Source organism: Dipodomys spectabilis, unplaced genomic scaffold (assembly GCF_019054845.1).
Source record: "Dipodomys spectabilis isolate Male_0828 unplaced genomic scaffold, ASM1905484v1 ptg000053l, whole genome shotgun sequence".
NCBI lineage: Eukaryota > Metazoa > Chordata > Mammalia > Rodentia > Heteromyidae > Dipodomys > Dipodomys spectabilis.
The window spans coordinates 13,237,360-13,251,910 of record NW_024870730.1 but is presented as its reverse complement, the minus strand read 5'-3'; the positions used below and the strand labels follow the sequence as shown (position 1 = coordinate 13,251,910).

At 41.6% G+C, this 14,551-nt stretch overlaps 1 protein-coding gene across 3 annotated transcripts in view; it reads right to left on the bottom strand.

Annotated features, from left to right (window-relative positions):
- The window catches only part of Rngtt (RNA guanylyltransferase and 5'-phosphatase), a 224,082-nt gene extending 211,311 nt beyond the window's left edge, over positions 1–12,771 (bottom strand). For all 3 annotated transcript variants that reach the window (XM_042679559.1, XM_042679560.1, XM_042679561.1), the window contains exons 1-2: positions 12,533–12,771; positions 3,199–3,308 (exon numbers count right to left, since the gene is read on the bottom strand). In XM_042679559.1, coding sequence (XP_042535493.1) covers positions 3,199–3,308; positions 12,533–12,596 — 174 coding nt within the window. In that variant the 5' untranslated portion in view covers positions 12,597–12,771. The remainder of the gene's footprint in view (positions 1–3,198; positions 3,309–12,532) is intronic.
- Positions 12,772–14,551: the final 1,780 nt, after the last annotated feature.

Sequence of the window (14,551 nt, the reverse complement as noted above, 5' to 3'; positions counted from 1 at the left end):
TCATGTTGTTCAAGATTGGACCAAGCATCCTATATACAAGTTATCCCAAGTGGTTGGCACTAGTGATACACATCATCCCAGGTAGCATTTGCTCTATTCACTTATTTGAAGATTTTATTTTGCTAAAAACAAGGATCTAGATAAACTTATACCAAAGTAGGAGGAGAAGCAGGAAAGGGGGGTTGGGGGAGAGGAGGCAGGAAGAAGGAAGAGTCATTAGAATGAGAAAAAAAAACCTAATACAATAGGCTAGTATTAAAGTTCAAGTTTTGGTTTCTAGGCTCAAAACAAGAAGCAAAAAAAAAGAAAAGAAAAGTAATAAAAAGTAGTGATAAGCAGGAAAATGTGAGTTTCTAACATGGGAGTTTTATTTGGTGGTGGTCGTGGAACTTGAACTCTGGGCCTAGGTGCTGTTCCTCAGCTCTTTAGCTCAATGTGAGTGCTCTACCACTTGAGCCACAGAGCCACTTCTGGTTTTCTGGTGGTTTTATTGCAGACTTTCCTGCCCGGCCTGTCTTTGAACCATGATCCTCAGATCTCAACCTCCTGAATAGCTAGGATTACAGGCATGAGCCACTGATGCCTGACTAACATAGGATTTGTGGCAAGGAAACTGAAACTATATAGTATAACTTAGCTTCCACATGCCCCATGTATCTGCATGTATAAATGTGCATGTGGTAATTTATGTAGATAATATATTCATGTGACTGTGAATCTGTACACACATATGCACCATATATATATATATATGTGTGTGTGTGTGTGTGTATTTTTCATAATAGATAATCCCAACTCATACATAAGGAAAATAACTATCTTCTGCACATAGTAAGAACTACAATTTGTTAAAGCCCTTACTCTGTGACAGTAACTGTTCTATATATTTTACATGTAGCATTAATCCTGTGAACTGGAATTGAAACCCAAGTACCTAACTTTTGCACACTCCCTAGGAAATATAGCTAATCTTTCAATGTGATTACAGATAAGTTCATAAATTAGCTACAACTAAAAAATATAAAAAAGACTTGGAATCTTGCATTAGTGGTAGAATGTTTGACTATCATACATATAGCCCTGGGTTTGATTCCTCAGTATATAAACAGAAAAAGCTAGAAGTAGCACTGCGACTCAAGTGGTAGAGTGCTAGCCTTGAGCAAAAAGAAAATCAGGGACAGTGCCCAGGCCCTGAGTTCAAGCACTAGGACTGGCCAAAAATATATATATACCTCAATAAAAATAATGAATAACTGGTTCTCAAAAATCTAAGTAGCTCTTTACCCACCTATAGGAACGTTGCACATAGTAGACTCTAATATTCACTGTACTAAATATAATAAATATACAGCTGTAAGGCTGACAACTGCATAAAATACCAATGAATCTTGATGTTGTGGCTTAACTATTTCTTATAAAAAGATGTGTTTGGCTGGGCACTGGTGGCTCATGCCTGTAATCCTAATTACTCAAGTGGCTGAGATCTGAAGATCACAGTTCAAAGCCAACCTGGACAGGAAAATCTATGAAAATTATTTCCAATCAACCACCAGAAAACCGTAAGTGGAGCTGTGGCTCAAAGTCGTAGAGCACTTACTAGCCCTGAGCACAAAAACTAAGGGACAGAACCCAGGCCCTGAGTTCAAGCCCCTCAATCAACAATAAAAAGAAAAGATGTGTTTGGTCGGCATGATGGCACACCTATTATTCTAGTACCTGGGAGGCTAAGGCAGGAAGATCAGGAGTTCCAAAACAACCTGGGTTATACAGTAAATGCTGTCTCAAAACGATGTTTGTTCAAATCCTAACTCCAAGTACCTGTAAATGTGACCTTATTTGAAAATAGAATAAGGGTTCTTTTCAGAAATAATTTAGATTAGGTTGGGTTCTAATCAAATCCTTATAAGAAGGAAACTAGAAGTCTAATAGTATGGCTCAAGTAAAAGAATGCCTGCCTGGCAAAATCAAGAAAATGAGTTCTAAAACCCTGAAAATGCCCAAAAATAAATAATTCTCTCTCTCTCTCTCTCTCTCTCTCTCTCTCTCTCTCTCTCTCTCTCACACACACACACACACACACACACACACACAAATTTTGACAAGACGACCATGGAGGCAGAGCTTAGAATGATGGAGCTTTAAAGTCTAGGGATATAGCTCAATAGGAGAACACTTGCCTCAAATAATGGCACTGCAATCCAAGGCGCACCAGAGATCACAGGTAACTATTATAAGCTAGGAGAAGGCTTTGAAAAATTCTCCCTCCAAGCCTCCAGAAGGAAGAAAATTTGCCAACACTTTGATTTTAAATTTATAGCAATTTGTAAGGAGCAAATACCTATTGCTTCAAGCCACTTAGTGTGTATAATTTTTCAAAGAAGCCCTAGAAAAGTAATACAAATAGTAATTCTGACAGAATAATGTAAAAATGTACAAAGGTTCATTGACTCTTACAAAGCCACCCAATGGCTGGGAGCAGTAGCACAGAACTATAATCTCAGTAGTCGAAAGCTACGCAAAGAAAGTTGGGAGGCCAGCATAAAAACTACCTAATGGACATGCAAAATGGTATACCATGCTGGAAAATAGTTTGGTAGTTGTTTATAAACCTAAACAAGTACTTTCTGTATAACCCAGCAATCATGCTTGTGAGAATTTATCCCAAAAGAAGAAATATTATGCTCACATAAAAACCTTTAATTAAGACAGGTAGGTACATGCCTCTAATCCCAGCATTCAAGAGAACAGAGGCAGAAAAGATCATGAGTTCAAGCTAGTTTGGGCTACACAGCAAAACCCTGCCTCAGAAAAGCAAGGCCTACAGCAGGGCACAGGTAGCTCATACCAATAATCCTAGCTACTCAGGAGGCTGAGATCTGAGGATCACACTTCAGAGCCAGCCCAGGCAGGAAAATCCATCAGACTTTGATCTCTAATTAACCACCAGAAAACCAGGAGTAGAGTTGTCACTCAAAGTGGTAGAGTGTTAGCCTTGAATGGAAAAAAAACTCATGAACAGCTCCCACGCTCTGAATGCAAGCCTCATAACCGACTGAAAAAAAGCAAGGACAGGGTTTTAGCTCAGTGGCAGAACACTTACTTGGCATATATAAGGGTTCAAGTCACAGCCCTATCAAGGGAGTGGGGAGTAGTCTCAAATGATAGAACACAAATTACAAGCAAAGTTTTACTTCTTACCTTTAGACTCTTCAGATAGTTTGAGAGCATACTGGGATGGAAGCGATTTTCCTCAGCAACCTGACTATCATATCTTGGTCCCAGCATTGTCTTCAGAGGCAAGAATCTTCCTAAACAAAATTGAGATGAGTAACAATTTTCACTATGTAAAGGAATGGTTTCAGGGCTGGGAATGTAGCTTTGTGGTAGAGTGCTTGCCTAGCATGCATGAAGACCTGGGTTCGATTCCTCAGTACCACATAAACAAAAAAAAAGCTGGAAGTAGCACTGTGTGACTCAAGTGGTAGACTGCTAGCCTTGAGCAAAAAGAAGCTCAGGGACAGTGCCCAGGCCCTGAGTTCAAGCCCAGGACTGGCAAAAGAGAAAGAAAAAAAAAGAAAAAAATGGTTTCAGGTTAAAATCTTATAGCTATGTCAAAACCAACTTCTGAAAATATCTCAAGGGTAAAACATTCTATGAAAGCACCTGTTCATAAAGTACTCGCCATCTAAACAATTCTTTAAAATATACTCCCTTGAAATTGCTGGCTAATACCCAAGGAAACACAGCTTGCATGGTTTCCCTCATTTGCTGTAATAGAAGAGAATCACAAAGGCTCAATAGCTATGGGCATATGATGATATAAAATGATGTTCATTGAAACAAACTGTGGGAAATGGAAATATATATATACATATATATGTATATATATATTCCTTGAAACTTTTAGAAACAAAATAAATTGTAGAAACTGACAATAATAACAGGAAAGAAAACTGCCAGTGAGTGGAACGTCCTTAAATAATATAAACTACAAACCTTCGCATTAAAAGGATCTTGGTTTTGCAAATTGCTGATGGCTTGTACCTATAACCCTAGTATCTTGGGAAACAGAGATCAGGAGCATTGAAGTTTGAGGCCAACATGAGCAAAATGTTCAAGAGACACCCCTCCCCCACCTCAACCAATAGCTGAGTATAGTGATAAATGGCTGTCATCTCAGTTACATGTGAGGCTTGATTGGAAGGCTCATGGTTCTAGGTCAGCCTGGGCAAAAAAAGTTCATGAGACTTAATCTCAACAGAAAAACCTGGGTGTGGTGGCACATAACTGTCATCCCAGCTACAATAGGCAGCATAAATATAAGTATTAAGGTCCAGGCCAGCTTGGGAAAAAAAGACCCTTTCTCAAGTATTACCAGAGCAAAAATCAAATGGAATCAGGATCAATACCTAGCAAGTAAATGACCCCAAGTTCAAATCCCAGTACTATAAGAAAAAAGAAAGAAAGAAAGAAAGAAAGAAGGAAGGAAGGAAGGAAGGAAGGAAGGAAGAGGGGGGGCAGGGAGGATTGGGTAGGGGGGCAGGGGGGAGGATGGGAAGGGATGGGAAGGGGAAACAAAGGAGGAGGCTACAATGCTTGATAAGAAATGTACTCATTATCTTGCCCATGTAATTGTAACTCCTCTGTATAGTATTTTCACATTAAAAAAAATAAAAAAAGAAAGAACGAAAGAAAGGAAGGAAGGAAGGAGAGGAAAGGGAAGGAAGGAAGGAAGGAAGGGGGGAAGGGGGGAAGAGGGGAACAGGGGAAGGAAGGAAAGGGGGAAGGAAGAGAAAAGAATAATTGTTGAAGTGAATTAAATTTATATTCCCTACACTCAGAAGGCTGAGAGAAGAGGGCTGGGAAGGTGGCTCAGTGGTAGAGTGCTTGCCTAGCATTCATGAGGCCCTGGGTTCAATTCCTCAGCACCACATGAGCAGAAAAAGCCAGAAGTGGTGCTGTGGCTCAAGTGGTAGAGTGCTAGTCTTGAGCTGAAGAGCTGAGGGACAGCATCCAGGCCTAGAGTTCATGCCCCATGACCAACAAAAAAAAAAAGAAGAAGAAGAAGAAGGCAGAGAGAAGATCAGGAGTTTGAGATCAGCTCAGATTACACTGCAAGATTCAGTCTCAAAAAATGAGTAAATAAATAAATGAAAAAATAGTATAAAGCAAAGGGATGTATGAGTCCTTGTCCCACACACCTAGCTATGTTTAATATGTTCAGGCTCTAGTTACCACAATAAATAAGGTGGAACTAAAAAGAAAAAGGTAACAGCAGGGTCTTGAAATGGCCAAGGCTGGCCTGAAACGCAGGACCTCTGTCTTCCAAGTGGGGGTTACAAGAGTACAGTACCAAGCCTAGCTTTTAACGTGAAGCTGGAAGTTTCTCCATCTAATGGACCTAACTACATCTCAGGATAAAGTCATGCTAGGCTATTCTACAATATTGATAGGATGCAAACTAAAAGAGCTCTCTAAAAAACTATCAGAGCATATATACTCCCAGTGATTATTTCTGCAAGAAAGATTGACTTTTTTTTTTTTTACCATTTTTTCCTGAATCACAGAACAAGCATAAAGAATAGCACCATATAATCGAATTTTTTAGATACCTATTTGTTATGGTGTGGATCTTAACCCCCTCCCCAACAAGGTAATGTGTTGAAGGCTTAACAGCACAATGAGGCACTGATGTAAACAGGGTCCTTTAGAAAGTGTGTAGGAGACTGGGAATGTGGCTTAGTAGTACAGTGCTTGCCTGCCATGCATGAAGTCCTGGCTTCGATTCCTCAATACACATATATAGAAGATGCCTCAAATGGCACTGTGGCTCAAGTAGTAGAGCACTAGCCTTGAACATAGAAAGGCTCAGGGACAGAGCCCAGGCCCTGAGTTCAAGCCCCAGGTCTGGAAAAAAAAAAAATAGAAGGTATGTGGATTATGAGGACTCTTACCTTGTGAATGAATTAAAACACTCATGTATTCACATCTTAATGGGCTACTGGGAGGTTACTAAAGGTATGTTTTGTCCCTGATCTCTTCTGTCTCTCTCGTCCCTAGCCACTATGAAGACAGTGATTTTGCTCCACCTTGTGCTCCCTGCCAGGTGTTCTGACACATCACCGACCCAAAGCAAAGAGACCAAGCAACTACAGTGGACCAAAAGAAAAAAATCTTCTCTCTTTTTAAACTGATTATCTCAGACTGGAAAACACACTATTTAAACCAACTAATGTTTTCAAACATACTAAAAGCAATGGAATAGTGCCTAAAAGAATATCTAAAACATCTATCCAGTCATTAATCTAAATTTCATTAAATGATCTTTGTTTCTATTAACTATTCAAAATCACCAATAACCTCCACATTATTAAATCTAATGGTCAACTCTCAGATCTCTCACTACTCACACTCTCACCAATATATAAAACAATTCATTAAGGCTGGGAATGTGGCCCTCAGAGCTTTGACCTTTTATTAGGGAAAGTTAAACAATAACTGTAATAAGTATATAATATGATGCAAAAGCTGTCATCACATTCAGCCTTCTCTCCAGTCTCCTCATAGATCCAATCTTGTCTACATCAGAACCTCAGACTTCACTTCTTATTCAAGATTAGAGTCCACACCTCATCACTATTATCAAATCCTATGTAAATACCCTTAGCCTGCTGATATCCATTAGTCTCATTTGCCTTAATCCAATCACTGAACAAGTTGGTGAAAATCTCAAAGCACCAAAGATGGAGACACCACAAATCACAATTACCAATCCCAAGGGCAATCCACCTGTCACCATCTTCCAAGATAGTATCTGTGTCTCATCATTCCTAAAAACGTATCAAGCTCACATACACACACCACCTTTTTTTGTGCTAGTCATGGGGCTTGAATAAAGCCTAGACAGTCCCTGAGCTTTTTGTGCTTAAAGCTGGTGCTCTACCACTTGAGTCACAACTCAATAATAAACTACCTTTCTGGTAGTTTATTAGAGATAAAGAGTCTCATGGGCTTTCCTGCCTAGGCTAGTTTTGAACCTGGATCCTCATAGCTCAACCTCCTGAGGATTACAGGTATGAGCTACTTGCACCCAGATCCTACCCCTTTTCACTTACTCCATTACTTCACCAAAAAGAACCAACAGAAGCCACAGTTAATAAAACCTAATTTTATGATTACTACTTACAAGGCACTGTTTAAAATATTTCACATAATTCACTTGCTCCTAACAAGAAGTACTGATGAGGACTGGAAGCATGGTTCCAAGAGCAGAAAAGGCCAGATTAGAATGCAAAGCTCTGAAGTTCAAGACTCAGTAACAGCATAAAAAATAAATAAATAAAATAGGCTCTATGGAGCCGACTGTGTAGGTTCCCTTTCTCCCTGACTACCTCTAATGCTGGGAATATCAAGCCTAGGGCCTAACACTAGGCAAGCACATTGCCACTGAGCTGGATCACCAGTGCCAGACTATGTGCTATTTAGCAATTTCCCTGAATTCAATGACTTAATGATTCAAGTATTTACTAGATGTCTTCAAAGACACTATCACAAGGTTGTATCTCATATTTATATCCCACTGTTCCTAATAGTTTCTTTATACATAATAGGTGCGGCAAAAAGATCAAGTATTCCAGATCAGTATGGGTTATGTATCAAGACCCTCTTTAAAAAAAAAAAAAAGATAGCTGGAAATGTGGCTTGGTAGTAGAGTGTTTGCCTAGCATGCATGAAACTCTGGGTTCAATTCCTCAGTACCACATAAACAGAAAAAAACTGAAGTAGTGCTGTAGCTCAAACAGTAGACTGCTAGTCCTGAGCAAAAGAAGCTTAGGGACAGTGTCCAGGCCCTGAGTTCAAATCCTGGGACTGGCAAAAAAAAAAAAAAAAAAGCAAGTGGCATGGTAGCTCAAAATAGTAGAGCACCAGCTTTGAGCAAAAGAGCTCAGGGACAGAACCCGGGCCCCAAGTTCAAGCCCCACAACCGACCAACAAAAACAAAAATAAAAAATAAAAAGACCAGATGGAGTGGGTATGGTGGCTCCCATCTATAATCCTAGTTATTTGGGAAGTAAGATCAGGAGGATCATGGTTGCAGGACAGACCAAGCAAAAAGTTCTCAAATCCCCTATCCACCAAAGCTGGACATCGTGGCTTGTACCCAAAATCCAGCTACATAGCATAAAATGGATGATATGGAAAATAGCTAAAGCAAAAAAGGGCTAAAGACTCTTTTTTGGTACAGGCTCTACCATTCAAGCACAGAGTTCAAGCTGAGTTCAAACTCTAATACCAACAAAAAAAAAGGGGGGGGGGGGGGGGAATAGCATGTTTTTTCCTTTCCCTCAAAAATTCACTGAATCAATCATTCAGAGATGAAAAACAAGAATTCTTCAGCAGTAAAGTTTGGCTTTATTGCACAGAGAGCTCTCTCACTGGAAGTCTAGACTACAGTAACATAATAGGAGACAAATTATAAATAAATAGCACACCTTCTTTCTACTTCAGGTAAATTACAAATGCCTAGTACTCAGATGTTCCCTAACATTCATAGAAAAGAAAATTTGAGCAACCAATTGAAATATGAAAAATATCCAAAAATTTTAAAATAAGTATGATTACTTTTATAATCAGAAAAAAATAAGCAAAACATGGTACATGAGCATGGTACATGCTCATAATCCCAGATATCTGAAAGTTGAGGCAGAGGATTTTAAGTTTAAGGCCAGCCTGGGCAATTATAACAAATCTGCCTAAATAAGTAAATAAACAAGCAAGAATGTTTATGAAATTCTTCTCATTCAGATAACTATCCAGTCATTTTGACTTTGTTTACTGCACTTTCTCTAATGGTAATCCTTTTCCCTTATATGACATTTTCTTCATGGAACTATGAAGAAACCCTTAACCCTAGATATCTGCCAAGAATATAGCTAGCATATCTTACTGTAAATAAAATACTACTAAATCCCCATCCAAAATATTCAATGTGGAAAGGGTAGCTCAAGTGGTAGGGCACCAGCCTGGAGCAAAAAAAGCTCAAAGACAATGTGTAAACCCTGAGTTCAAGCCCCAATACCAGTACAAAACAAACAAAATATACAATGTGGTACAAATACCTCCATGACTAAGAGAAACAGACCTTTAGGGGATAGTCACAGAACTTATCAAAAATTGTGTAAGAGCTGAGTGTTGAAGTGTCATGCCTATTAATCCCTGAATCTGCGAAGTTGAAACAGGAAGAGCCTGAGTTCCAAGGCCAGCCTCGTCTATAGAGCAAGACCCTATCTTTAAAAAAAAAAAAAAAAAATGAATTCAATTATATTTAATTTCACCTGCAATAAGCAACACAGGCCAAAGCAGCACTGATTACTAGTAGAAATCCAGGTGGTTGTCAGAAAGCTTGAGGTTCTACAACTGATTACACCTATAAGTTTAGTGATAGGCTGGAGGCATGGCTCCAGCAGTAGAATGTCAAACAGCTTTGCCTAGCAGTTCCAAGTAGAACTCAAGCCTCAGTACCATTTTTTTTTTAAGTTTAGTGACTCCATTAATCACAATAATTCAGAGCACAGCTTCTAAGGTCTCAAATATACCAATACTATTTAAAAAAATATAATCAAGCCAGATGTCAGTGGCTCACACCTGTAATCCTAGCTATTCGGGAAGCTAAGATCTGAGGATCACAGATCAAAGCCAGCCTAGACAGAAAGTCCACGAGACTCATATGTCCAATAAACTACTAAAAAAAATTTCTCAAGCGATTTGTGGCCCAAGTGGTACAGCATCAGCCTTGATCAAAAAGAAGCTCAGGGCTAGAAATATGGCTTAGTGGTAGAGTGCTTGCCTAGTAGTATGCACGAAGCCCTGGGTTCAATTCCTTAGTACCACATACACAGAAAATGCCCTAAGTGGCGCTGTGGCTCAAGTGGTAGAGTGCTAGCCTTGAGCAAAAGAAGCTCAAGGACAGTGCCCAGGCCTGAGTTCAAGCCCATGAGAAAGAAGGAAGGAAGGAAGGAAGGAAGGAAGGAAGGAAGGAAGGAAGGAAGGAAGGAAGGAAGGAAGGAAGGAAGGAAGGAAGGAAGGAAGGAAGCTAGCCTGGGCAGGAAAGTCTGAGAGACTCATCTCCAATAAACTACTCAAAAAACCAGAAGTGGAGCTACAGCTCAAGTGGTAGAGCTTAAGCAAAAGAAGCTCAGGGACAGTGCCCAAGCTGAGTTCAAGCCCCAGGACTAGCAGCAAATAAATAAATAAATCAGATACTTCACTAAAGAAGATATACAAACTTCCAATAAGTAAATGAAAAGATACTCAATATTAAACCACAGGAAGATTATCACTGCACATCTATTACAAGTGCTGAAATTAAAATGACTGAGAATATCAAGTTTGGGGGAGGATCTGGAGCAAATGGAACTCTCATACACTGTGTTGGGAAAATAAAATTATTAACTACCTTGGTCAAGTATTTGGCAGTTTCTTAAAAAGGTTAAAGAAGTACATATCTACTTCCTAATATAGCCATTTCTCTCCTAGAAATTTATGCAAGATAAATAAAAGCATAAATACATATACAGAACTGTACATGAATATTCATACCAAGCTTTGCAATAATCAAAAACTGGAAACAACCCAAATAACTGTCAACAGACAAATGAAAAAACAGATTGTGGTGTGTTCAAAACAGTGAGAAAACTACTCAGCAATAAAAAGGAATGTACTACTAATACATTCAAAAGTCTGAGTCTCATAAAGAATAATGCAGAGCAAAGCCAAACTAAAATGAGTGCATGTTTTCATTTATTAGAAAAATTCTAGAAAATGCAAATGATCCATAGTGACAGAAAGGAGATCAATGGTTGTCTTAGGAAACGACTGCCAAAGGACAATAGAAAACTTTGAAGGAAAAAGCTGGGCACTGGTGGCTCACGCCTGTAATCCTAGCTACTGAGGAGGCTGAGATCTGAGGATCATGGTTCAAAGCCAGCCCGGGCAGGAAAGACCGTGAGAGTCCTATCTCCAATAAACCACCAGAAAACCAGAAGTGGCACTGTAGCTCAAGTGGTAGAGCGCTCACCTTGAGCTGAAGAGCTGAGGGACAGTGCCCAAGCCCAGAGTTCAAACCCCATGACCGACCAAAAAAAAAAAAAAAACTCTGAAGGATAGTAAAGAGAAAAATTCTGAGATGTCCTAAATTTAATTAGAAGGACAAGATGGACAAAGAGTCAGAGGAAGTTAACCAATGTAGCCAGAACAACAGAAACTATTCTAACTTTCCAAATGTATGTTGAAATCTTCCTCCATCCTAAATTGTTGGTTGATAAAATAACTTTTTTTTGGCCAGTCCTGGGGCTTGAACTCAGAACTTGTAGACTGTCCCTAAGCTTCTTTTGTTCAAGGCTAGCCCTGTACCACTAAGCCACATTCCCAGCCATAAAATAACTTTTCAGATTAACTTCAACCAATCCAGAAGCAACCAATACTTCCCCTATGTACAGCGTAAAGGACTGACCCCCTCCACCCTGTTTTCCCTAACATTGTCCTCCTAACCTAAAATTCTCCCTTCTTTGTATTATCCAATGCTGCTTACTCTGGCCAAAATGAGCAACTCATGTATTCCTCTGCAAATTTATTTCCTAAGTCCAGCCCAAATAGTTCCGCCTTGCTTTCTGGCCTTGCTGCTAGTAGTTGTGAAGCCTTGTCCTTTTGAGGCTAGCTAGCATTTGTAAAATCTCAATAACTAAGCAGGATGGACATGCCTATGATCCTACCAGTCGGAAGGCTGAGACATTACAGACCAGCCTAAGCTACAAAGTTGGATGACAACCAGGTTTATACTGTGAGAGCCTGTCTAATAATAATAATAAAACTTTTATTTCAGATAACTCTGGAGCGTTTTGGTTAACAAGAACGATGGTTTCATGAATGTTCCCCAGGATGTCTACGTAGTCAGAAATTCATCAAGCTGTACAGTTTAATAAGTTTATTGTATGTTTTAGAAAGAAAATGTGTCAAATCCACACACACACACACACACACACACACACACACAAAACATTTAAAAAGGCAAAAACAAAAATCCTCCCAAGCCCCTGGGGGGGTCAGTGTCGACCCTTTTCGCTCCAGGGAACAGCCTCTCTGGTCCCACCTCCATCTCCAGACTCCTTCTGAGGGGAAGGCGGGACCCAGACAGGTTCACAAACTTCAAGGTTTTCAAGCGCTCGCCCCGGTGCTCCTGGGGGCTAGGTTCCTGTTTACCTCCGCATCCTCAACCCTCAGCCTCACCGGACCGAGAGCAGCGGCTGAATCGCCTCCCGCCTCGGTTCCAGCCCCGCCCCCCCGGCCCCCTGCAGCCGAGCACCCCGCGGTCCCGAAGCTCGCGGGCCCAGCAGCCGCCCTCCCTCAGCAGCGAGCCGGCCGGCGCGGCGGTCACAGCTCCCGCCCGGTGAGCTGCCCCCGGCAGCCCGCGCCGCGGACCGGCCCCGAGCAGCGAGCCGGCCGGCGGCGCGCAGGCGGAACCCCTCCCGGTTACCTGCCACCGGCTGCCCGCGCCGAGGACAGTTTAGCCACCGCGGCGGGATCTTGTTGTGAGCCATGTCTCCGCCCCGCGCAGCCTCCCTCGGCGGCCCCCAACTCGTGGCCTCGGGCCACGAACGAGCCAAGCCCTCGCACACCAGCCGAGACCCGGACGCCACCGGCTCCAAAGCGAGTTAACGTCAGAGACGCCGCGCCACTTTCATTCAGGCTCAACTCTGAGGCTCGAGACGAGCCCACAATGCACCGCAACTTCCGCCCTGAAAAACACACCCCCTTATTTCCGAGGTCAGAGGGGAAGAAAAGGAAACTCGGCGAATGGGCGGGGCAGAGCTTTCCTAGCCACGCCCCGTCACGCCTGGTCGTGCCCCGCCCCGCCCCGGTGTGGGCAAAAACTAGAGCGCGCCTAGTTTGCCTGTGCGCGTGCGCACTTGCTCTGGTGCCAGTAGAACTTGGAGAGAAATCCCCAAAAGAGGAGGAGTTTTCCAGCTAGCCCGCCGCTTTCCTAAAGGCATCGGTTTCCGGATGAGAATCATAGCTCATTGTTGCGCGAATCTGGTATCCTGGCCTTTTCCGGCTTTGATTAGTAACTTCTCCCAAAGGGCGGACAGACAGGTTACCGAGGAATTCTAAGGGTGGGAGATGGGTTGGCCGAGGATAAAGAAAAAAAGGATTGAAGAAGATCCTCGTAGCTTCTGAAGTTAATTTCAAAACCGTTCCGGGGTTTTGTCTGCCATGTCCGGAGCACAGTTTCAAAGCAGATTTTGAGGTCTTGAAAGGTCTGTGTCCCAAAGATGTCTGTATGTGTACATTACGGAGGTGGGTTTGTCCGGCGGAAAGTTGCTGGTGGTGTTCTTTGCCTACCGAATAAATGGCCCTTTTTATTTGCCCTGCAAGTTAAGCAGAGGTGTTTGGAAGCATTTTACAAATGCCATCCTATAACAAGAGTAGTTACCAGCCTAAATTATTGAAGTATTAAATATAAAGCCAGATGGTGGCAAATTATGCTGTAACAGTTTGACTTTAAGCACCAATGCTGTATTTGAATGGCAAGAATATAAGCGTATAAGGCTACAGGGAACTTTTTCTTTATTTTTGGTCAGTCGTGGGGCTTGAACTCTTTGCCTAGGTGCTGTCCCTGAGCTCTTTTGCTCAAGGTTAGTGCTCTACCACTTTGAACCATAGCTCCACTGGCGGTTAATTGGAGACAAGAGCCTCGTGGGGACTTTTCCGCTCAGGCTGGCTTCTAACCCTGATCCTCAAATGTCAGTCTCCTGAGTAGCTAGGACTATAGGCTTAGGCCACCAGCTCCAGGCTCAGGGAATATATTTTTAAGGTTAATATGGACCTTTCTAGGTAAGGTCAGTTCTCATTAAATGACTAAACCCTCTTGGGTAAAGGTCAGAATACTCTGAGAAAATAGCACTGTGGCTCATGTCTGTAATCCCAGCAGTTCCAGCTACTTGGGAAGCAAAAGAGAGGAGGATGGAGGTTTGAGGCCAGCCAAGGCAACGTTAGATCCTTATCCTAAAAAGTGAGTTGACACGTGTATATCTACAGGAGAGTGAGAAAGCACAGCAGTGGAGATCACTGGAACTGATGAAAGTGAAGTGTAGATCTCAAGGGTGGAAAAGGGAGGGAGGGAATGGGAGAGAATGAGGGAGCAGATGACACTGTGCGGAAGGAAATGTACTTATTACCTGATTCGTGTAAATGTAACCCCTCTGTACATCACCTCTATAATAATAATAAATAAATATTTTTAAAGTGAGTTGAGATCTTATCTCAGAACAAGCTGGCATGGTGGCTCATACCTAAAGTAATGTCAACAGAAGGGCCACATTCTGAAGCCAGCCCTAGGCAAAAATCATGAGACTCTATAAGAAAAGTAACTATAGCAAAACAGGGTTTCTGGATGTAGCTCAATTGGTACAGCACCTGCTTAGCCCTGAATTCAATCATCAGTACAACAAAATGTTTAAATAAATAAATAAAATAGAGAAGACTCATTGGCTAT